The sequence below is a fragment of the Rhinolophus sinicus genome, chromosome 4 (genome assembly GCF_057876585.1).
Source record: "Rhinolophus sinicus isolate RSI-liver-muscle chromosome 4, RSI-T2T, whole genome shotgun sequence".
Classification (NCBI taxonomy): domain Eukaryota; kingdom Metazoa; phylum Chordata; class Mammalia; order Chiroptera; family Rhinolophidae; genus Rhinolophus; species Rhinolophus sinicus.
In genome coordinates this window covers 86,450,145-86,475,245 of record NC_142504.1, presented here as the reverse complement: position 1 = coordinate 86,475,245, position 25,101 = coordinate 86,450,145, and the positions used below count along the sequence as shown (strand labels likewise).

General features: G+C 37.4%; 1 protein-coding gene and 1 pseudogene across 6 annotated transcripts in view; both read left to right on the top strand.

Annotated features, from left to right (window-relative positions):
- NOL4 (nucleolar protein 4) overlaps positions 1-6,477 on the top strand; it is a 309,725-nt gene extending 303,248 nt beyond the window's left edge. For all 6 annotated transcript variants that reach the window (XM_074340178.2, XM_019740844.3, XM_019740845.3 and 3 more), the window contains one exon: positions 4,487-6,477. In XM_074340178.2, coding sequence (XP_074196279.1) covers positions 4,487-4,680 — 194 coding nt within the window. In that variant the 3' untranslated portion in view covers positions 4,681-6,477. The remainder of the gene's footprint in view (positions 1-4,486) is intronic.
- A 10,074-nt stretch (positions 6,478-16,551) lies between these two features.
- Positions 16,552-17,570, top strand: LOC109452085 (large ribosomal subunit protein eL38 pseudogene; annotated as a pseudogene).
- Positions 17,571-25,101: the final 7,531 nt, after the last annotated feature.

Here is a 25,101-nt window from a genome sequence, read left to right as displayed (position 1 = left end):
CATGATCTCAGGTACCCAAGCTGATAATCTGAGGACCTGGTTTCAAAGGATAATGCAAGAAGGATGTTGAACTACTTTGCAAATATTTAGTCATTGTTTCTGGTATTGCTTTTCCATCATTCATGGACTGATGTCCACTTACAAAAGATGCCAGGAGTCAGAGGACATCACCACAAGCCAACTAGAACTACTGGGACAAGTAATAACCATGATTAAATTGATGCCCGACCATGAAGCCACCAACAGACACCACCTCAGTAGGATCTTATATTAAACCCGATCCCCACTTGGCTCCCCACAGCCAGCACCCCTCAGTGTCCCATGCACCACACTTTTCCTTGCTCTTCCTGTCAGGACATTTGTGCTCCTCTATCCTACTACTCAAATCTCCTCTGAGCTGGGCCACAGTGGTGCAGGAAGGAGGACCAGGAACTCATCATGGCTTTCGACAAGCCAGTGAACCTGTCTGGAACTGTTTCCCCAACTTTAAAATGGGACCAGTCATCCTGTTCTACTGTCCCCACTGAAATGCTGAGAGGCTGAAAGGGTGACAGTGTGAGTCTCTAGTGAGGGGCTAGGTGCTGAGAGCCCCCTTAAATAATTTGTCCATTTGTGAATATTTTTTGTGTTATATATATTTGCCTTCCTTGCCCAACCTCATAACTTTGAAGATTGGAATGATAAACACTCATCCAGAATAATTCCTTGTAGTTTTGATTTATATACTCAATCCTAATCATGTAGATCCAAAAGAAAGCAAGATAATGAAGTCAACTTTCTTCCAGAACACTGACAGAGGTATGCGTGGCTTCTAAATTACGGAGCTATCTATAGAGTTGTCTATGTTAATAATGATCTGTAAGAAAGTAGAAGCCCATAATCTTAGTTTGGAAGCTTATAGCCTTGAACCAGAGATGGAGAGTAATCTATAAACTGCAATGCAGTTGGCCCTCCATATCCATGGTTCTGCATCTGTGGATTCAACCAACCAAGATGGAAAATATTTGAAAACAAAAAAGTTATGTTGTTGCTGACATGTACTCTGTCATTTGATCTACAACATGTACAGACTTTTTTCTTGTCATTATTCCCTAAACAGTACAACTATTTGCACATAGCATTTACATTGTATTAGGTATTAAGTAATCTAGAGATGATTTAAACTATACAGAAGGATGTACATTAGGTTATATGCAAATACTGCACCATTTTCTTTTAGGGACTTGAACATCCACAGAATTGGGTATCCTGGGAGGATCCTGGAACCAATCCCCCATGAATACCAAGGGGCAACTATATTCAAATAAAATCACAATCTCTCTCATCTCAAAACTTGGAGCCTTAATCCCACACTTTGTCAGTTTCAGTTAAGGATGACAACCAGCAACTTGGCTAGTCAGCAAAACTCTCATAAAATGTTATACCTTCTAATGAAATAATGATCATCAGCCAACCAGACACTAGAGATTACATAACTGAGAGGAAATTTCTTTCAACTTTCCTTCATAAAGATCTGTACTAGTACTGGGAACTAGTACATTCTTGAATGTAAAGAAAAACCTATTTAAAATAGTTCATCCAGAGACCAGAAGCCCTGTTATGTCATGAAGTTTTTTAATCCACTCAAAACTTTCCAAATAAACTGGTGGCTGAATACTTATTCAGTAATTTCAGTTTGCAAGTGTGACCTCCCTCCATCTCTCCCTTCCAGCTTGTTATGTCAGTATCATGATTTTATAACATGAACAAATGGAAGCTAACTCCTGCTAGGAAATCAAAGCTTTGAAAGGTCATGGCAGAAGTAGACATAAGTTTCTCTCCGATGTCAGAGTTCTTGTGTGCTAGTCTTATCTCTGTCCTAATTAAATTCCAAGTGAAGCTATTTCTCTCTCATGGGACAACTGCCTCCTGGCTGACAGAAGACTTCTCCGTTTAGGTTAGAGGTGGAGGGGGTTGGGTCTTGACCTGTCTCCATGCCTCAAGGAGAACTAGAAGGATAAAATGACATCCCTTGTTTAGTACATGAAATGAACTGAGAAGTTATATGTTTAGAAACAAATCTGTTAAAATATTTTCACGTTATAGAATAACTATAGTTTTTGAGCATACCTTTAGTTATGTGCTTAGTAATATTCAAGGATTTTACAGTTATTACTCACTGCAAATTTATTACAGCAATTGCTGAAAGGTAAGAACTATAACAATGAACACTTAGATATATAATAAAATAGTATTAATCCAACAATAACTGCTGCAAAGCATCTTAACACAAATGTCTGAATTAAAGATTTTAAAATAACTTTGTAAGTTTATCTATTTAATTTATTGGGGCAACCTTAGTTAATAACAATATATGTTTCAGATATAAAATTCTATAATATAACATCTGTATATTACTTTGGTTGCTCCCCACCCAGTCTCAAATATTTGACCCACTTTACCTTCTTCATCCTCCCCCCACCCCCCTTCCCTTCTGGTAACCACCATATTGTTGTCTGTGTCTATGAGTTTGTTCATTTGTTGCTTTGTTTTATATTCCACATATAACTGAAGTCATATGGTTCTTGACCTTTTCTATTTGACATTTGACTTAACATAATACTCTCAAGATCCATCCATATTGTCTCAAATGACAATATTTCACCATTTACAGACCAATGGAATAGAATTGAGATCCCAGAAATAAACCAACACAAAAATGGTCAACTAATTTTTTTAAAAAGGAGCCAAAAACATACGATAGAGAAAGGAAAGGCTCTTCAATAAATGGTGTTGGGAAAATTGAAAAGCCACATGCAAAATAATGTAACTAGACTGCTATCTAACATCATATACCAAAATTAATTCAAAATGGATTAAATACTTCAATATAAGACCTAAAACAGTAAAATACATAGAAGAAAACATAGGCACTAAACTTACGGACCTTGGTCTCAGAAGATTTTTGTGAACTGAACCCCAAATACAAGGGAAGTAAAAGCAGAAATAAATGAATGGGACTACATTAAAAAAAGCTTCAAAAAAAAAACAAAAAAGAAGTCATCAACAAAACAAAAATGAAACCAATCAAATGGGAGAAGACATTTGCAAATGATACCTCTGATACATGAAGAACTCATATAGTCCAACAACAACAAAAAATCCGATTAAAAAATGGACAGAGCACCTGGACAGACACTTTTCCCAAGGAGACATACAGATATATGAAAAGATGCTCAACCTCACTAGCTGTTAGGGAAATGCAAATCAAAACCACGACAAGATACCACCTCATGCATGTTAGAATGGCTACTATCAATAAGACAAGAAATAAAAAGTGTTGGAGAGGATGTGGAGAAAAGGAAACCTCATACACTGCTGGTGGGAATGTAAATTGGTGCAGCCACAATGCAAACAGTATGGAGGTTCCTAAAAAAAAATAAGAATAGAATTACCATATGACCCAGCAGTCCCTCTTCTGGGTATGTACATAGAAATTTTGAGAACACTTATTTGTAAAGATATATTTGTAAAGATATATGTACCCCTATGTTCATTGAAGCATTATTCACAGTAGCCAAAACACTGAAAGAACCTAAGTGTACTACAACAGGTGATTGGATAAAGAAGATGTGGTACATATGTACATAAAAATGACAAAATATAAATTATTTTTGAGTAAAAATTTACAAAGTGTCCAAAAACCAGATGTATCTCTTTTGGTTTAAATATATATATATATATATATATATAAGAAAAAAAGTTTTGACACATGAGTATTTTGTGCAGATAAACACAGAAGGAACATTAATACCTAAAGGAGTACTCCAAGTTTCTTTGTGAATTGTTTGTATTGATCCTTTACTTATTGAACACTTCTAAAGCAAACTTCGTTCTAGTATGTCCACAGTTTTAAATACTAGTCAACCTGGTGGGAAAAAAAGCATTGGCCTGAAACGAAAAATTACCCAATTCGCATTCTCATTGTGCCACTTAAAAGTTGAACTCTAAACATGTATTGAACTCCCCCAGCTCTCAGTTTCCTTTGTTTTAAATAGAGGAGTTTGTAATTCAGTGTCATTAACATCACCATCTAGGATGTTTCAACTTCTGAATTAGTGGGGTCTAAATTATTTGATAACGAACATAGCCAATAAAAAGCATTTGTAAGTCCCATCGTTGTAAACCTACTACAGAAAAACTTCTACCTGTGGAAAGGAGACTTAAAATTGAATTTTCCAAAAACCACATGTTAAGAGAGGTCTTTACTGACTTGCCACCACGAGAGGAGATTGCCAGAGGCTAGACCAGGAGTCTGAGAGAACACCTAGCTGCTCATTTTGCATCAGTGTTGCTCTTTAGTCTTTCTGAGAGATGCCTTTGATTAAAGGTATCAGCAGCTTCTCACGAAAGAATTCGGGAATTAAGTCAATGGTGATTGATGCTCATGTTCACCGTATCAGAACAAAAATTGTTCGCATCTAATTTTGTCGTTATTTTTTCCTAGGCCCCACAGATCTCAGCATGAAGAGGCAGTTGGCAACTGGCTCAGGATCCTCTAGCAGTTCAAGCTCCAGACCCCAGCTGAGTCCAACTGAAATCAATGCCGTGAGACAGCTCGTGGCAGGATATCGAGAATCAGCTGCATTTTTATTACGTTCTGCAGATGAACTGGAAAATCTTATTTTACAACAGAACTGACTCAAATGACGGGCCTATTCACTGAGGTCTAAATTTGCAGTTTCCACTAATGACATTTTGATTTCCCAGCAGAGATGCTTGTGGTCTTACTGCAGTCTTAAGAGAAATACTTCCATTATGCCACATTGTTCTTGATCCTTAAAGTGATGTATTAAGGTGCTTCAAAGGAACTCTGACCTCTGAAGTACTTGAGATACTTTGTGTCTAGCCGACTGTTTTTTTTTTGTTTTTAGTGTGTCAGCATAACTAGCTGGGGCAAAACAAAAACAAAAAAAAGGTTGTATATTCCAAATTCAAGGATAAAAGAGAAGAAGCTTGTGGTATAAAACTTGTTCAAGATCCAACTGAAATATTAGTGGAATTTGCTACTGACCTATTGGACTGAAAGCTGCAGTATCTGGCAAAAAAATAAATAAAAAGCCAAAATTTCTTGTTGCTATAGGATATAACAATAAAAAGGATCTTGTATTTTAAATATATATATATATGTAATTTTTATAAAAAGAAAACTTGTTTTTCATTCAAAATTGTCATTTTTACTTTGGTAACTTTTCCATAGGTCCTAAAAGAGAACTGTTTTGAGAAACTACTGTAAGTACCTTTCCACATCCATTTGCCTTCTCTTTCCAAATTCTTTCTACAAAGATAAAACGCGATGCTGGAAAAACAACAACAACAACAACAAAAAACACAAAAATAAACAACCCTTGTCTACGTTCTTTAAATCATCACATCAGGAACTACTTCCAAGAGAAGCCTGCATTTCTGCACTCAAGCATCCCACGCAACATTGCAGCTTTACCATAGAGGTTTGCAGCACAGAAGTTTTTAATATTAAAAAGACCTATCACTGGGGGGAAAAAATCACACCTTGGTTTCTTCCAGCTCACCCCAGATTGCTGCTGCTGTCTTACAGGCATCCTTACAGCAGCAATTGGATGTAGATGACTGAATGTTAAGAGATTGCAAGTGACAATCTGAAAATTTGCACTCTTGTGTGTAGTTTTCTTTTCATTTCTCTATTTCAGAAATAGTTTCCAAAAAAGACCATTACCTTTCCTGATATGAGTTGTATGATTTATAGTTCCCGGTAAAAATGATGTAAAGAACTCTAAGCGGATACAGCTGCAACTTACAATGAACTGTCCCCCCCCCCCCCCAACATTTCCCATACTTTGCCCTTCCTTATTTCAGTGTGTTGGGTACACATGAAGGGTGTTTTCTTTGTGTACTGAGGCAGCCTATTTTTAAAATATTTAGGAGAAATACATCAGTTTATGCTTCTTGTACAATTTTTTTCTGTTTAGCTTTGGTTGCATTACAGATTATTTGTGGATTCATGAATTTGCCTTATTTTTATGTAAAATTTATGTCATTCAGTTTTTTGATAATGAGTTTAAGGCATCAGTGATATTTCTTACCTACTTGTTACATATAGTTTTTCAAGTAATGACTGTGATTGTGACCAAGTAATGTGCACTTTTTCTTGTAACTGTGGACATTGCTATGCTTTTTTCTTCTAGTGTTTCTAGAATTACTGTTCCTTACAGTTATGTAAACAAAAAACAAAACAAAAAAAAACCTTTTGTGATACTGTTGGTGAATATAATGTGAAAATCTTATTGAAATATGAGTATTTTGGAAATACATAGATGCACAAACATCTCTTAAGGTGTGGATTTAGAGTTTGCTTATTTAAATGAAAATTCAAAAATTGAGGGCTGGTATAATTTTCTGTTTTGTTGGGTTTAATAAACAGATTTCTGTGTTAAAACAGCTATTGCGAAACCTTATAAACTTTCTGAATGGTAGACTTTTACCTTTTGCTTTTAAAACAGGAAATGGTATTTCACCCCTATAAAATTGACAAATTTGTATCTCAAGAATATCCTAAGGTCCCAGAGTCTCAACATTCAGTCTAATAAATAATTTATTCCAAGAAGGGATAAAGCAAAGTAGCAAACCCAAGAATATTTCATTTATTATTTAAATATGATTTAAGAATTTATTATCTTTCATTCCTCATTTTTGCATGAGTTATCTGGCTCTTTTAGTCACTCCAGATTTAGCTTGGGAGAAACATACCTGTTATAAGAGCCTGTCTTATGCTTTGGGTTTTGTTGTAATACTATTTGAGGCTTTGACATAGTTGTTATTTCACAAAGTAACACTCAGGTTTGAGTTCGGCATATACATAAAAAAATCCTTAATAGTGATAATAAAACAAATGGAGTCGAGAAGCTAAGTTCCAGCGAGGTACTCTTGTTTTTGTTAAATTTTCGCCTTCAATTACAACTCTTATGCCCGTCCACCCAGGACTAACTTCACCAGTGTCTTCTCTTTTTTGTACATTTATCTAAATGAATGAGGGGGCTGGGAATCCCATCATTTCCCTGGGAGAGCTCAGGTGCCAAAATGAAATACCATTTTTGTTCTCCGTTTCCTTTATGACTTGTACCTGAAAATACTCTGGCCCTTTTATACACTGGCACAGGAGAATAACGAGATTGCAACCCCTTTATAAAGCATTTTGGAGAGACTAGCTGTGGGTTCATATTGTCATTCAAATGAGGTGATAGAAAATTGTCATAAACACAGATCAAATACAAGTTTCTGTCACTTCTGTCAGTAAGCTTTCTGTACAACAGCAGTTTCTGGTCACAAATTGTATTACTTTATCATACTTAATAAGAAGTATTACACTTGAAATAACCACGGAGAATACAAACACAAGCAGTTACTGAATTTTCTTAAATTATGTCATTCAAATAAACACTCCAAAAAAAGGGGATTCAGATATAAGGATAACCACTATTTACTGACCACTTACACAAGGAAATACATGTTGTTTCCTTTACTTCTCACAATAACCCCAGGAGATCTGGATAGTCATTGTCCATTTTACAAAGGCGGCTCATGACGTGAACCAACTTGCCAGGAGCTCAGAAATGGTGAGATGTGAAGCGATCGTTTGAACCTAGGCACACCTGTCACCTGTAATCTGCTGCCTCCCAGGTACTAAATAATTACACTTAGCACTGTGACTTAGAACCAGGCCTTTACACTAAAGTTTAGCAGTTTTATTAGTTTAGATAAATAACAGTTATTAAATATGCCCTTGATATCAAATAAATCATTTGACTAAACACTGAGAGTTTTATTCTGCTTATAGAGGTTTAATTTTCTTTCTAAAAAGCAACAATGAAACTCACCACTAATGAAAATCAAATACGTAAAGCATGAAGAGAAGTCTGACTTTTTAACAAGGATGGGTGTCAGCAGTGAATCAGGTATAAAAGGACAAAAGGGATCACTCAGCTAAACTTAGAAAGGTAAGTTCTGAACTGAGAAGGTAAGTTCATTCACACGAGATTTCAGTCTTGGGCACTATATAAGTGCTATCCCTGTTAGTGTGATTAGTGTAATTAATGCTGAAACCATTAATACAAATACCATGCAAAAATTAATTGTTGTATGATAAAAATACTTTCTAATTTCATATGGCCCAGATTACAAACTTTAGTTCATAGAAAAGATCCAAGAATAAAGCAGGTAGACATTAATGTTATTTATCTTTTAAATAATGAAATCGTGTGTTTGGGATGCAGAAATTTGGTAAAGTAAGGATTGAGTACAAGCTAACCTACAGAAGCTTACGATATTAATTACAGTTCAGCTCTTCTTGAAAACTTTTTTTTTTAAGAGTTAAAATGCTACTGGTAGAGTAACATGTCCAGTTTTAAGGTCAATCACATAATAATGCTTCATTTTTCTGATTACAAAAGAAAATTGCGATATACAGAAAAAAAAGGACAAAATAATCCCAGGATCCACAGAGAACAAATGAATGACATTTTATATCTTTCAGATTTTATCTAAATGGGTGTATTTGATATTATTGTATATAGTGCGTCCTCATCTGCTTTTCTGACCTAACAATATACTATTGATATTTTCTACATCAGGTATTCTTCTTAAGTATTAGTTTTAGTGGCTGTGTAGTACTACATTGTATAAATGCACCTGTATTAGTTTCCTATTGTGGCTGAAACAATAACCACAGGCAACACAAATTTATTACAGTCCAATAGGTTGGAAGTCTCAGTGGGCTAAAATCTAGGTATTGGCACGATTGTGTTCCTCTTTGGAGGCTCTAGGTGAGAATCCATTTCCTTGCCTACTCTAGCTTCTAGAGGCCATCTGCATTTCTTGACTAGTGGCCCCTTCCTCCATTTTCAAAGCCAGGAGCTTAGCACCTTCAAGTCTTTCTGTAACACTTGACCTCTTCGTCAACCCCTCTCGTCAACATTTAAGAAACTTTACTCAATACACTGGGCCCACAGGATGGTTAAACAGGATGAGCTTTTTATATTAAGGTCAGCTAATTAGCAACCTTAATTTCATCTACAAACTTAATTCTATAATTTGATATGTAACAAAACATATTGACAGGATCTTATGATTAGGATGTGGCTATCTTTGGGGGGGGGGGGCATTATTCTGCCTATTATTGTACCTTAATTTCCTACTTTGAAAAAAAAATACTTGTCTGTACCCAGTTGTATTTGTCCATTCTCTTGTAGCAAAGATCCTAAATTAGCAGCACTGGTCTTTTGGAAATTTTGATGGTATTTTTCTCAAATGTCTCATGTTCAAATTAAATGTAACAAATAAATATGATAAAAGTGCAGCTAAATCTTTCACGGGTAATGAAACAACTGTCTCTGGAGACTTTCCTCCACTTTGATTCTTAGAAATTACCTGAGATATGTTTGAAAAGGCTCCAATTCATTAGGCCAGAAGGGGTGACATGAGGATCCAAAGCTTAATTAAATTTTGTGAGCAATCCAACCACATTCATAAAATACCTAGTGGTAATTACGAGTTTTATTTACTCTGAACAATTAAAAGACATTTTAACATTAAATGTTATTAGATGGCAAGTCTTTTAAAATTAAGAGTTCGGCAATAACATTTATTGAATTTAGGATAATCCATTGAGTTTAGAAATTAAATCTCTTTGTTTTTATTTCTTTGCTAGAAAACTATTTTTCTTTACATATTAAATGTTTTAGTTCCCCTCATTTTTTTTTCTTTCAGAGGCCATTCACTGAAAGAAAGATAATTCAAGACTTTTTAATGCTATGAGCGAAAAAATACAATAAATGCATAGACCACAGAGAGTGAATGCTATTACTCACAGTGTGGGGTTGGCACATGTTTTGTCCCTTGGAAGTTTGGATTTCTCATATTTGTTTATTGAGGGATGGATCTGATCAGGCTGCCTGTGAGAAATGCCTTCTAACTTATTTAAGGTACTCCACTGCAGTGACAGAACAAGTGGCCAGAGATTTCACAATATTTTTTCTTTGTTTCTTTGCTGGTGGAAGGATTCAACGGTATGCCATGAAGTAAACACCATAGAGTAGTAACCCACTCAGCTCATTTTAATTGTCATTTTAACCAGTGTGTATTCTCTGACCTACTATGTGCTAGGCATTGTCTCTGGTACAGAAAATGTATGCCAGCTCTCAAGAGTCTCATACGTGTCTCATCTAGTGGAGCAGAGGGACAGAAGTGCAGATGGTTATAATACAAAAGGATGAAGAGTAACAGTGCAACATGTCATGAGAAGAACATGCCCGACAGATCAAAGGACGGCAGTCCCTGCCGTGGTGGGGGAGGGGAGAGCTGGGGGGTAGATGGTCAAACAGATTAGAGCTGTGGGGAATACTTGGCAAAACTTTTGAGTATGTTTGGAGAGGATAGAAGAAGAAAGAAAGATGTGTCAGTGAAGGGCTTTTCAGCCACAGGAGACAACACGTGAGGACAGAGGAGACATGGAATAGCATGGTATGCACAGTAACTCAAGCAGTTGAGTGTTGCTGGAGGACAGAATCTGATAATGAAGAGAGATCCCTGGAGAGGAATGAAGGAGTCAGATGTGCAGGGCCTAACCTGCCATGCTAAGCAGATCGGTTGTGTCCTGTAGAGGATGAAGACACACTGCTATGTTACTGGAGTGACACGTGTCTGTTGGCTTCTCTGTTGACTATGTGCATGAATTTCTGGGGAAGGAGATGAAGTAAGGCTGGATCACGGGACATCCCTTCCCAAAAGTAAATTAAATTCCTAAATGTAAAAACCAAAAGTTATTACATGAGCAGCATAGCAACAAGGAAGGAAGGAATGGCTTTGTCCTCTAGACATGGAAGAGTGGGAGCCAGGAAAATTTAGTCAATGTCACAAGTTAATGGGACTTCTTTCTCAGGAAATAGATTCAAACAAAGACAGACAAGTGGGAAATAATATTGAAAACCCCACTCTTAAATCCCTAGTTTGGAAGGGAGAATGAGGAGCGGGTGAACCACCTGGGAGTAAGTATGTACATAGCCCTTTAAGAATACAAGTCCCTGCCCTCATAAGTCTCCAGAAATAGAACCACTGTCAAGATAGACTTCACTTTTTGGGTGTTCTCTGGTGGAAAAGAAAGGCTGAACAGTAAAGGCAGGAAGACAGTGATACCCAGGGCAAGTTTTCTACAAAAATAAGTGGAGATTTCAGCCAGCATCCCCCTCTTCAAGTCCTGTCCACTTTTTCCTCTCCTTTACCTCCACCCCACCCCTGATTACAACACAGCAGCCCAAACTTGGGAGCCCCATTGGTCATGTTTGCCTTTTATAAGAGGGAAACAGGCAAAGCTGCTGGGGGAAAGGGTCAGGATTCAAGAGAAATGGATTACTGGGTCTCATTGCCTCTGTCAAAAGCAAACTATCAAAAAGTCCAGCCTGAAACGGGGGTGATTTGGGAATCTTTAGACAAATTTCCCATCACCAAATACCAGTGGCATCCAATCCTGCCTAAGTGTAGTGAGTTATGAAACTGGACTATCAGTGATATTGCAGAAAATAATCACAAACTGGCACCCCAATCTCAAAGGCCAGCAACACATCCCAGGCTCCTGCTCTCCATACCCTCAAGCAAAATAAAAGCAGAGGGAACTGGAATACCTAACCCTCCAGCTGCACGCAGGTCAAAGAGAAGAGGTCTGAGTTTCAGAGAGGGAGAAAGAGATGCCAGGGAGCATTGAATCATACTGAGGAGAAATAGTACGTTAAACAATGACCCATAAATATGAGTGAACTGTAAAGCAACAGCATAACACCTACATATCCAACCAACAGCAAAGAATGGAAAGCAGGAAGATGGACAGGGAAGAAGACTTTGTAAAAGTTAAAAATATTTATATTTGAAATAAAATGAAACTTCTACAATCAACGCTTTGCTTGTAACAGTCAACCATAAGACCAGGGAACAATTTTCACCTCATTTGACAACCCTAACTTATAACAAGGTCCCCTATGACAAACCTTTCATTATAAGGAATCTTTCATAAACAGCTATTAAAAACAAAAAAGTCTATTACTGCACACATTTTCTGTCCACTATAGAAACATAGGAGGGATGCCTTACATTTCACGCCAGACCACGGAGAATATATGAAGCTGGGAAAAAAGACCATTGAAGTCTCTCTAGTGGGCCTGGCACAGGAGAGGGACCTGATTGAAAATAAAACTGCCGCCTCATAACACGGTATATGTGTTGGGTTTTGTTTTAGTTTTGCTTATGACATAAGAATTCCTCATGAGCTGTGTTTCCTTTGGAAGATGTAACAATGTGACATTTGTACTCTGTGTGTCCCTTGAAGAGTGAAGTGGTGCTGGACCTTAGAGCAGCAGGAATGATATGATGTGCCTGTCCCACTCCTAAATCAAGTATCCTCCTTCTCTTCATTATTACACAGCTCGGCTACAGATACTGCCAATGTCAAAGGTCAAATTCAGATTTCTGCATAAGATCTTTGAATTAAACAGGAAGTCATACTTCTGACTGGTGCCTGCAACGTCATGTTTGGATAGGATTTCTTTCTCACAGGGCTTAACTGGTGTGGTGTGTCCTTCTTCCCAAAGCCACGTATAGTTGGGAATCTTTCCTCACAGCAGCCCACCCCTCTCCTGCTCATGGGCCCCGGGGGAGTCGCTGCAGATGCTTTTAGCCACAGTGACCCTTGGGGGAGGCTGAAGCCTGGAGGGTAAGGAGAAGCAGCTGGAAACAGAAAAGACCTTTGTGAATTGGGGATCTGCCCATCAATACAGCAGGTCTGCTCAAAGGGCACCTTTCTCAGTGCCACTAACATCTTCTAATTAATCTAAACATCACTGCTGGTGTTGTGACAGAAGGCCAGCTCTAGTGACACTTGAAATGAATCCTAAATATACAGGCAGATATGGATGCTCAGAAAGGAAAGCCTGGTTTAGTTAGACAAACCAACATGACACAATCATTTATCACCCTCTTCACCACCTCAAGCCCCTTTCAATACATCACTAAATAAAAAGCAGAATGTAAGAAACTGCACAGGTACTCTTAATATAGTACATACGTAAAGGCACATAATATTTATGTTTAGAAATACAAGTTTTAGTGGACAATTTGGCAAGCTTTTAGGAAATCACTGTCATATGTGATATTGATTTATTTGATCCATATCGTAGAGAAGACAGAAGGTTTTATAATCATATTCTGAAACTGAAGCTCAGAGTTTTGGGACTCTCCTAAGTGTTCCAGCCAAGACAAGAAGCCAGGTCCCCTAATTTTGAATCCTGTGTTTTCCTTGCCTCCCACTCCCACCCAGGCCCATTATTTCACATTGCATTTCAAATAATTCTTTTACATGTTACAAACATATATTATCTATGTTTTCCTAATCATTTGCAATACCTATCTTTTGACACATTTATAACCTTGGAAATATTCAAACCAAAATATCTTGATGTTCTCCCCTCCTTGGCATGTACATTGTTGTGTTTTTTTTTCTTAATAAAAATTCATTAGGAAAGTTGTTCAACCAAAATGTATGAAATGCCTGTAACCTGCAGAACCCCACGCTCCTCTGGAGTCAGAAGTGGATGATTTAGTAATAAACACATGCTTCTGAAGGGTCTGCAAGTCACCAGTGAGGATTTTGGCCCAGGCCTTATGCTGACAGCCACTGGGCCAGATCCATTTGTCCATGCATAAAATGAGAATAAGCTCTTGCACAAATACAAACATGGCAGTAAATATGAAAATAGAACAGGTTTTGAGGTACACACTAATAAAATTTAGAATCTCAGAGTACTGTTCCTTTTTGCATTTCTATTTGAAGCCCTCAGCAGTGTTGTTTAGTTTTGGAAAATAAGAACAATTCTTGCCAGACCAATGTAACCAAATGAAAACTAAAAACGTAAATAAAGCTGCAATGATAATCGGAGCACATATATCTTTATGGATAAATGTTTTCAGATTTTTTTGGTAGGTACCCGTCCTTCCATAGATGATTAGATAAAGAAGATGTGGTATATATACACCATGGAATACTATTCTGATATAAGAAGAGATGAAATAGTGCCATGCGACAACATGGATGGATCTTGAGATTATGATGCTAAGTGAAATAAGACAGAAAAAGTCAAGAACCATATGATTTCATTGATATGTGGGATATAAAACTGAAAGCAACAAAGGAACAAGACAAAGATACAAAAACTCATAGACACAGACAATAGTTTATTGGTTACCAGAGGGTAAAAGGGATGGCGGGTGGTTGATGAGGGTAAAAGGAATGAGATACATGGTGATGGAAGGAGAACTGACTCTGGGTGGTGAACACACAATGTGATATATAGGTGATGTATTACAGAATTGTACACTTGAAACCTATGCAACTTGACTAACCATTGTCACCCCAATAAATTTTAATTGAAAAAAAACCAAGAAAACTAAAAATGTAAGTGCTTGCCCCAGTATTTACAGGAAACGTGCTGCTCAGCCTACTCTGCACTTCTAGGCAGAATGCAATATTCACAGATGATCTAAAAGGTTGCTCACACAAGGTCCCTGTCGGGTCTGCATGTTCACTAAAAGCAACATAGACTCAGAAAATGAAGTTGAGCCAGACCTAATTTTTAATCTGTTTGCTTGCTCTGTTTTGGACACAAGTTATTTAGCAATTGGATAAAGGGACATTTGAAAACAAAAACAAAAACAAAGGATCATACATAAAAGTTTAATTTACATTGTATGGGTTATTTTTGCTAATTCTTTAAGAGACTGATCCAAACAGGCACCAAATCAGTCACGAGGCCTCCTTTTCCCTGCTGAGCCATGGGATTCCTTCTGTGTCCCATCCCCTTCCTCTGTCAATCACTTCCCCTCTTACGTTGAAATAATACCCATGACTAATACTTTCTGAGCTCTTACTGTGAGGCAAGAACTAAGGGTTTTCCATATATTAGTTCTCCATCCCACTGTGAATTCAATTATATATATCTTATTATCACCCCAGCTTTGTCCATGAGGAAACTGTCCATGAGCACCAGTGGCTTAACAACTTGTCCTTCACAATACACTAGCAAGTGGTGAAGAGGTCATTTGAGCTACTCTGTCTAGCTCCAGATTTTGGCCACTCTGTTGAAATACCTGTGCCCTGTATTCCATAATTCTATAAGAAGTTCCCACCAAACACAATAAAACCTTAGCTCTTGTTACTTTTTTTTTTTTTTAAAGTGAAAAAATAAGATCAGTGCAGGATTTACTACTTTTCTGCAGTACCAGATCAAGTGTATGATGCCCTGGTCCATAATAGCTAGCGGGTCTTAAGCAGTACTATCTATTAATGCTGTTCTAGCAGGTATACTTCCTACCCCTTTATATATCCATATATGTATGTGTATGTGTGTGTGTGTGTGTGTGTGTGTGTGTGTATATATATATATATATGTATATGTATATGTATATAAAATTTATATACATATATAGTGGTACCTCGGTTTTCGAATGTCTCCATTGACAAACATTTTGGTTTACGAACACCATATATTTTATGGATATATGGTATCATTAGATAGTAAAACTCATGCTGAATTTGCAGTTTTAGGGATTGATTTTAAATGTCTGGAACAGATTAATCCATTTTGCATTACTTTCTGTGGGGAAACCGTGCCTCGGTTTTCAAACGTTTCAGAACTCGAGCAGTCTTCTGTAATGGATTATGCTCGAAAACCCAGGTACCACTGTATATGTATGCATGCATGGATGAGGGAGGCAGTATTATTCTCAATTTGCAGATGAGAAACCTAAAGCCCAGGAAGGTGTTTTTACAATGCCAATCAGCTAAAAAAAAGCAGAATCTTAACTACCATGCTACCTTACCTTGCTAATAATTTTACATCAGTGAAAAATCCTAAGATTTACATAAAGCCTTGACCTATGATCATAAAATAAAATGAACTCACTATAAACACAAATGCACATGCCTAATTCCTGGTCCCTTTAATATTCCAATTTCCAAAAAAAAATTTTATGCCATTTTTAAGCCATAAATACTATCTTTATGCCAATTTAGATCTCTGACACCAAACAATTCTTTATGCTAGAGCAGTATTTCTCAGAATAAAATGATGCTGAGTTAGTTCTGAGTAATCTTTTAGTTACCTTTTCGTGTGGAGAGGAGGATAGAGGGAAATATGCAAGATGAGTATTTTTTTTTAAGATGTGTATGTTTTAATTGTGAAATTGTTGACACTTTCTCTCATGATTCATATGACAACCACTGCTTATTCAGCAGTGGTTGTCATATGAATAGGGGGCGCCTAACACTGGGCCAGTTTCCGTAGTCTGGGCCAAGGCTCAAGGGCAAATTGAGGCAGGCAGCCCACCCGTCTGCATACTTTTTATGCGTGCTTCCACTTCTCTTTCCTCCCAATTCCCTCTCATCACCCTCAGTTCTGCAGTGTACTTCCCTGGTTACCCAACTGACCACGTAAAGTAATGAGAGGTGTTTCTATGGTGGCAGAACTGCCTGGTAAGGACAGAGAAAGGGCAGAAAAGAGCGAGCCCAGCCTTTATGTCAGTCTATATCTCTCAAATGCCAAACAATTCTTTATCCTAGAGCAGTATGTCTCAGAAAGTGTCAGCTTAATGAGCTAGGGTATGTTAAATTAACTAAACAAGGAGACTATTACATCGATATAGTGCTAATGCAGTGGTGGCCTGCTAAGTAAGCCAAAATCTATGCCTGTGAATGTCTCAAGTTTACAAAATCAAAACGCTAAGGACAACTAATCCCAAATAGCCCACTAGGCTTTAAGCTATAGTCAATCAAGTAATTTCCTGTCTTTGTTTTCTGTACTTTATCTGTGCAGGTTTTTCCCCGGACTCCATTTGGCAGAGTGCTCCTAACTGCTTCTGGTTTGGAGCTACCCTGTTGAACCAATTTTTGCTCAAACAGATTTTACTCTTAAAAGGTGAACTGAGGCATATTAAACATATTAACAGTGTGTACATATTAACAATTTAGACCCCCAAGCACCCCCATAGCTGTATCTGAATCAGCATGGAGGAGGAGGGGCACAGAGTAGTTAGGGCACAGCAATCTGTCATTTTTGTAAGCTCTCCCAGATGATTCTGAGACTACTTGATAGTTTCAAAACTTCTAACCCAGACCAGAGAAAGGGGATAAATGGGCCAATAAGTGGACATGTTTGAAGGAAAATAAAGTGACATACTGAGAACCCAGAGTTGAGAGATGCTCTTATGAGTGTGTCTGGGAGGTGTGGCCGTGCGCTCTCCGCGCCTCATAGCCTTGCCTCACAAAATTGAGGAAATCAAGTACTTCCTGCTCAAAGCCAGGCAAAAGGACAAACCTGTCACATCAAGAAAGATAAGGATAATGTGAGGTTTAAAGTTTGATGCAGCAGATATCTTTACACCTTGGTCACCACAAAGAGAAGGCAGAGGAACTGAAGCAGTTCCTGCCACCAGGTGTGTCAGTGAAGGAGCTGAAATGAACTAGACGTGCGGATCTGAACTGTATTAAAATTTTAAAATTAAAAAGAGAGAGAAAAAGAAAGAGAGAGAGAGAGAGAGAGTGAGAGAGAGAGAGAGAGAGAGAGAGAGAGATGCTTCTGCAATATTATGCTCTTGAGAAGCTCTGAACCCTGTGGCTACTTTCCCAACAAATAAACCACCTCTCTCTCACCCCACAGACTCCACTTTATCCCTTTGCAGCTTCTGGTCTGACAGAAGGATGGCCCTGGCCATGGACTTCTTCTGATTTATAACAAGAAAAGACTGGGTGGTGAGGACAGTCCAGTCCCTCTCTGTCCAACAGGGTAGAGACAAGTTTCTGTCACCCTGAGCTTTCTCTGGATGCTTTTTATCACAGAATTAGTGCCACATTTGCTGATTGGGTTCCCTTATACTCCAATTACTGATTCTTTTATTGATACAGATATATAGATACAGATATAGATATAGATATCTATCTATATAGGTAGATATTTTCCAGAACAGGGGTCATAAAATTATGGCCAGTGGGCAAATTCCAGCCTGCTTATTATTTTTGTAAATAAAGTTTTATTGAAAGACAGCCACATTCATTCACTTACATGCTGTCTATGGGTGTTTCCACACTCTAATAGAGAGTTAAATAGATGTAACAGAGACTATATGCTCCATAAAACCAAAAATATTTACTATCTGACCCTTCACAGAAAATGCTGGTCAACTCCTGGTCTAGAAGATTATATTATAGATTATAGTTATCTACTGCTATTACTATATGGCAGACACTTTACTAGGCCCCTTTTAAAGTTACCTTTAATGCTCCCAATAACCTTGCTATTTATATTATAATCATGATATTCCTGAGGAAAGGGCCTTAGAGAGATCAGCCCATATAGAATTTGAGGACTGCCTCTTCGTCCCAAGAGAGGTCTTCCTGACCACCTGGCAATCCCTCCACTCTAACCTATTTCATTTTCTAACAATTATGAGTTCCTACAATCATTTTATTTAATTGATAATTTCTATGTGGATCTTCTGTCTCCTTTCAGTGGAATGCAGTCTCCTTGCAAGCAGAGCTTTTGTCCCATTCACTTTTTCAACTCACAGCCTGGATGAAAGCCAAGCATGCATGTTGCTGCTCAGTCAGTAAATATTTGCTATCTAGCTCTCCTAGTAATAATAAATGTTTACATTGTCTTCTTTCCTAAACTATAACATCTGGATAGAGACTGAAGCATATAGTAAATTTCTATTTATTTATTTAGCAACAGTGGAAAATACTTTCTTGAAATCCCGGGAAGCATATAAGTACTCTGGAGGAAAACTGGGCTAGGTGTCGATTTGGTGCAATACAGTATATTTGGCAAATTACCACAGTCACCCTTTTGGGGAATTAATAGAGATAATCAGGAACATATATGTCAGGAAAAAAATACCAGCTTTTTACTTAAACGGTAACTCCAAATCAACATGATAGGACTCCTCATTTAACCCCTTAGAAGCTTGGGAGTTCAGATTGCTACATCCTGCCCCCTACTGGAAGAGAGAGTAACAACAAACAGTAACTAGTAGCTTAAAAGCACTTCAACAGTTTTTTAATCTGGAAACAAAATTTTTCACTTTGCTAGAGTAAATTACATACTCAGCTGTATTCTCCCCTCTATTTCCTTCTACTTCCAAAATAAACAAACAGTGAAGCAACAGGAATATAAGATGGCTTCCAGTGAAACAGGAAAAAAGAAGCCTAATACAGGACATGTTTTAAGAACAAAAATAATCTTTTATTTTTGTATAATATTTAAAAAGTGTGAGCTGTTTAGTAATTATTTGTTTATATAAACTCTTACTATCTGGCATTCTCTTGAAAAATGTAATTGTAAGGGTTATCTGACTTCTAAAAATTAAACATTTTCTGAATATTAGAGCTAGCACATATTCATATTATATTAACTCATTTACTTCAGTTTCTCTTTAACTCTTAATATATAAATGTAACCCTTGAATTTAAAAATACTCTCATAAGATACTATTAATATGTTTCTTTTAGATAAGACTGATTTTTTTCTTCTGCCCAAATTTGTCCCTTCCAGTTCCATAACTCACCCTATCAAACCCCATATCTATGTGGAGGTAAATAAAGCCACCCCTAACCCATAATCCTGTGCCCACCCAGATGAGGACACCATTCTACAAACCAGCATTTTGACATCTGCAGGTATACAGCTTTAATCAATAATCTGCACTATATATTTTTAAGCAATGGTTAAATAAGCCAACTCCGCATTGCTTTCAAGCTGACATTTCCAAAATCTTGTTTAAAACGTCTGATATATGACCCAGACAGTCTAAGAGACAGGTTTACTACCATATCTCCCTGTACCTTTAACCCCTACCCCTGTGCTAGGTAAGTTACAATATTATAGAACAAAGCGTCTATGCCTCCCAGTTATGGGTTAATGCTGTTCCTCTAACTTTAGGACTGTGACACAAGAAATTTCTATGTGGAGAATACATTGTTTCTTTTGTAAAACTGGAACCAAGTTCTTGATTTGAATGTTTCTATATCATCAACCAGTCTAAAGCTATAAGCCTACATACTAAAGACATTTTTCTTAAAATCACGACAAGGCAAAGCTTTTACTTTTTATTGGATTTTTACTGGAAGGTGGGAAGAACCATTTTGGTTAAGAGCATAAACTCTGAAGTCAGATTGCCTGCTTTCAGATTCCAACTCTCTTATGTACTAGCTATGTAACTTTGGGCATGTTATTTTACCTTCCTTTGCCTCAGTTTACTCATCTGTACAATGTGAGTATCAATGATACCTGCCTCATAGGGTAGTTGTAGAAGCAAAAGAAATTCACCCATAAAAAGACCCTCAGAACTAGGCCTGACACAAAGTACGCATTCAAGACATGTCTGCAGCAAATTTGTTTCTGCTCCTGACCCTGTTGACAGGAGGCTCAGAGCTACGGTAAATGTCCCACTCTTTTGCTGTAACTAATTCATCCCAGACACCATCTTCGTCTGTCCCCCTCCTTCTTTGATTTACTTAATATAATTGATCTGTTTAGTATCACCTTTATTAATATAGGCTGACTTTAAATATTTTAAGGACTTGAACAAGATTTAAATTATAAATAAAGTAGATTAAATTAAGCTTGACTTCTTTGGCCAATTATTTCAGACCAGGTTACTTAATATTCTGCTTTGTAAAATACTCTTAAGTAAGGTCACCTCAATTTCAGAAAACACATCTTAGAATAGGATGATCTTCCATGTGCAGGAAAATCCAGAATTAAAAAATATCTTATCTTCATATGAGGCTACTTTGATGGCACACATTGCTGTTATTGTTTAATAAATCCATAAAAAGAGATACCGCTTAAAACGTCAAATGTGCTGATGGGTTTCCATGTTCAGTGAAACTCACTGAACATGGAGCAGAGGACAGCTGTTGTCCACTGGCCCTGAGTTTGGAATACATTAAAATCAAGCTTCCAGCAGAGTCCAATTCTGGTTAAAGGGTGTAAGAGGGAACCCAGTATGGAGTTCATCAGAACAGACCGATCTGGTTTACATGAGATTCTTAGAGCCCTCCTGGGAGAAATGTGGATAAAACTTGTCAAAATGGATCGGTGTCCTCATGACTTAAGCTCTCAAACACAAGTGATGAACAAAGGCTGTCTTTACCTCTTGGGGAGTGCCCCTCCAGATAAATGGGGATCATTCCTCAAGGGTTCTATTCTGGGTACCTAATCGCTGGGGATAGAATGTTTGGGCTGCATAACAAGAAGGATTAATTTTATTGCTCTCTGATCAGCCTTAAGGAAGCCTTTATTTCAAGTTTCAAAAGGAACGTGCCTGAAAATGAAAAACGTGGAAAAAAAAATTGCAACACAAGAAACTGGATGGAGCAAGTTTGTCTTACTGGGGAAACGGAGTGGAGATGGTGACAGGGTTATTAACAAAGGAAGAAAACAGCAAGAAATATGCATTATCATTGTTCACTATCAGCCAACTGAGTGTGACTAAGGGAACTATTCAGGAATGCCCACAGGTGACGGTTAAGGAATAATTTTTAGGAGTGGAAAGAAAGAGAAAATGCTAGTATTCTAGTGGTTTCACTTAAGCGGTAATACTAATATTCTTGTCACGCTTGTTATTTTTCTCTTAGGCAGTGAAAGCTGGAGAGTGTTATTTACAGTATAAATAAGATAAGGGTACTGTCTTCCAGAACGCATTGTTAGAAGACACACACTTGAAATGTGAAGTCATCTGTCCCCACCTGCAAATGATATTTATGCCCCCACTACATTGAAACAGTACTCAATACTTCTCCCAGCTCAGAAGGAATCCTGTATTACCCAAAGTGTTACTCTTAATGTACATTTAGGGCTCTCATGTGGAGGAAGATGTGGATAGCAAAAAGTAACATCACAGAATTACCAGAAAAGAATTTAAAACCTTAACCAAATGGGTCTGTTGTCTAAAACTTATTCTTCCCTATAGTACCATAAATGTGCTCCTTTACTGCCCGGCCTCATTAACTTTTTTCTTCCTCCTGGATTCCCCCCCTTCCTCCACCAATCAAACTCAAATGTCTCCACCACTTATTAGACAAAGCAATTCAATACCCCCCCAATTCTACATGTCATCTTCATCCTCACCACCATGAGCCTCAAGGTCATGACCATAACAAACATTATTGTGTACTTACATGTCCAACACTCTTCTAACGATTAGCTCATTTAATCCTCACAAAGACCCAAAGGGTTTAGTTTTATTATTATCATTTGCATATTTTAGGCATAGAGGTGAGATAACTTGACAAAAGTTAGATAAATTGTACAGTTTGAGATAGAGCAGGGCTTTCAGATGCAGGCAGCTGAAACTCCAGTCTGTGGTCTTAGCTGTGGACACTGCTTCTGATGTCACATTTCCCATCCTACTCAGCAAATAATGGCCCACTGGTTAACAGTACACAGCTGCCCATATAATGCAATAAAAACTCGTAATCTTTTTTCTCTATAAAAGGTTAAATAATGAAATAGTGCACAGAACATCTGAACCTGCCAAAGGGAAGGCCTCTTCAGTAAAGTCTTTACATAGTGAGCTGAGTTTTAAGAGATGCATAGAAGTTCAACAAGCAAAATATGACACTGTAGCTATAGGCAATGTGGAAATGCGAGGTTTATGTTGGAATCTGTGAGACTTTTGATTGGAGGACACATTATTTGGGGAAGAATGGCTAGAGCTGCAGCTAGAAAAAAAATAAAAGAGAGACTTGAGGCAAGATAATAATTGGCTTGAATGCCAAAATAAATATGTGATTAAATTTAGGTACTAGAATTTCGGAGATTTTTAGCAGGGAAATTAATCAGATTCATATTTTGGAAAATTCCAAGTGCACAATGGAGAATAAATTGGAGGAGGTCAAAAAGCTTGTGTGTGGAGTAGGCATAGGGCTGGGTGCAAAGATATGAGTTAAGCCACTATGCTTGTTAAACAATAGCCTTAATTTCATTCTCAATTCCAAATGCCCAAAATATTTTCATTTCTTTTTTTTCTTTGTCTTTTTTTATTTTCTTTCGTAAAGGCAAGTTATTGCAACCATTTTCCTTAGATATTTTTCTCTTAATCAATGTTCAATATTTTCCTCCTGTGTTCTACAAGAGAGATCATCAGAAAGCATTAAAAAACTAATTTATTATCTTTCCTTAAATCTATTTTTCTCTGCTTCAAATTCCTCCACTTAGGTTCATTCATTCATTGATTAAACAAATGCTTGCTGTGTGACTACTACCCAGTAGGCATATAAAGCTATTCCTTCCTAATTTTTCTCTGCCTTAAGATGGACTGTTACCTTTTGGGGAGGGTTGACCTAACTGAGACCTTGAGACAAGATTTTAACACAAGGTAAGAGGGTGAATTGCCTACTGAAGGCAGCCCTCAAGTGAAAAGGGCAGATCTCCAGCTAGAATATGCTTGGGGAGACTTCTCTCCTCTCTCTCTCAATGTCTCTGATCTTTGATAAATCTAAAAATATTTGAGAAGGCTCCAGAAGGTCAGAGATAATATGATCTTTGCCACAGAGAAGCAGCCTGGAAGCACGGCAAAGAGGTCACTTGTGGGTAATCCTAAACTTAAATGAAGTAATCTGTATCCTATAAACCAGATAATCTCTGTGATGATAATTTCCCTGTGTTATCCTCAAGTCTTTTGAAAAATCTTGTTTCAAAGTTCCAACAATCTCCATTAAAGGATAAAAGCAGTCTTATTTCCACACATAGCCCCACCATTGAAGAGAAGGAGTGCCCCCTTATGGACAGTGAAATGAAGATAATTACTTTAATGTTACAGAACAAAAATCAAGAAAAGGGGACTTCCGGTTTTAGCTTTGACATGTAAAGACCTTGGAAGTTGTCTCTCCCATACTAATAAAAAGAAAAAGCTGAACAAAGTTAACTTTATCCCAACTGGGGAAAGACATCCCCGCTCTCTGCCTTTCCCCCCAGTCCTTCCTGTCTCAACTAAGGGGTGAGGAGCTACACTACCGGAGAAACCTTTGAGAAGGTGGAAGCCCAGAAACAAAGGACCACTAAAAGACTGAGATTGAATCATAGCATTATAGAATGCTCTCCCTCCCACACACCTTACCATTACACCAACAGGGTTTCACTATAATAGTGGATTACAGCTAAACAAACAGTAGGATGTATATTCTCTCTGAGGAGAACTTAAGATAGCCAAAGTCACGAAGAAGGAAAACAAAACAAAACAAAAAAACTCAACCCTAAATCAAAGGCACTCAAGGAACTTGAAGCCTCTGGTACCCCCAGTTACAGCAAACATTAAACACGCACAAGGCCTGGACACATGAATATAAATCCTCACCCTAAAAGCCAATTTACTTCAGTTGCCATTACCCTCTGAAATATGTCTGGCTTTCAAACAATTATACAACATACAAATACATAGCAAAACAAACAAACAAAACAAAACAACAACAACAACAACAAAAAACCCTCACAATCCGAAGAGACAAAGCAAGAATCAGACCAGACTCATATGGCACAAATATTAAAATTATCAAACAGGGAATTTAAAAAAAACTATAATCAATATAGTTATTGGATAAAAAGACAACATGACAGAACACAGGTAATGTTAACAGAGAGATGGAAACTCTAGGGAGGCATAAAAATTAATGCTAGAAATCAAAAACACTGTAACAGAAACGGAAGGCTTTGCTGGGCTTATTGGGAGACTGGACACAGATGAGAAAAACAGTGCACTTGAAGGAAGGACAGTAGAACCTTCTCAAACTGAAAAGAGAAAAATTTTTAAAAAACAAAACATCTAAGAAACATGGAACAATTTGAAAAGATATGGCATATGCATAACTGGAATATCAGAAAGAGAGGAAAATAGAATGAAGCAGAAGAAATATTTGTATTAATAATGGCTTGGAACATTCCAAAATGAATGACAGAACCACAACCACAAGTATAGGTAGCTCAGATACAGGAA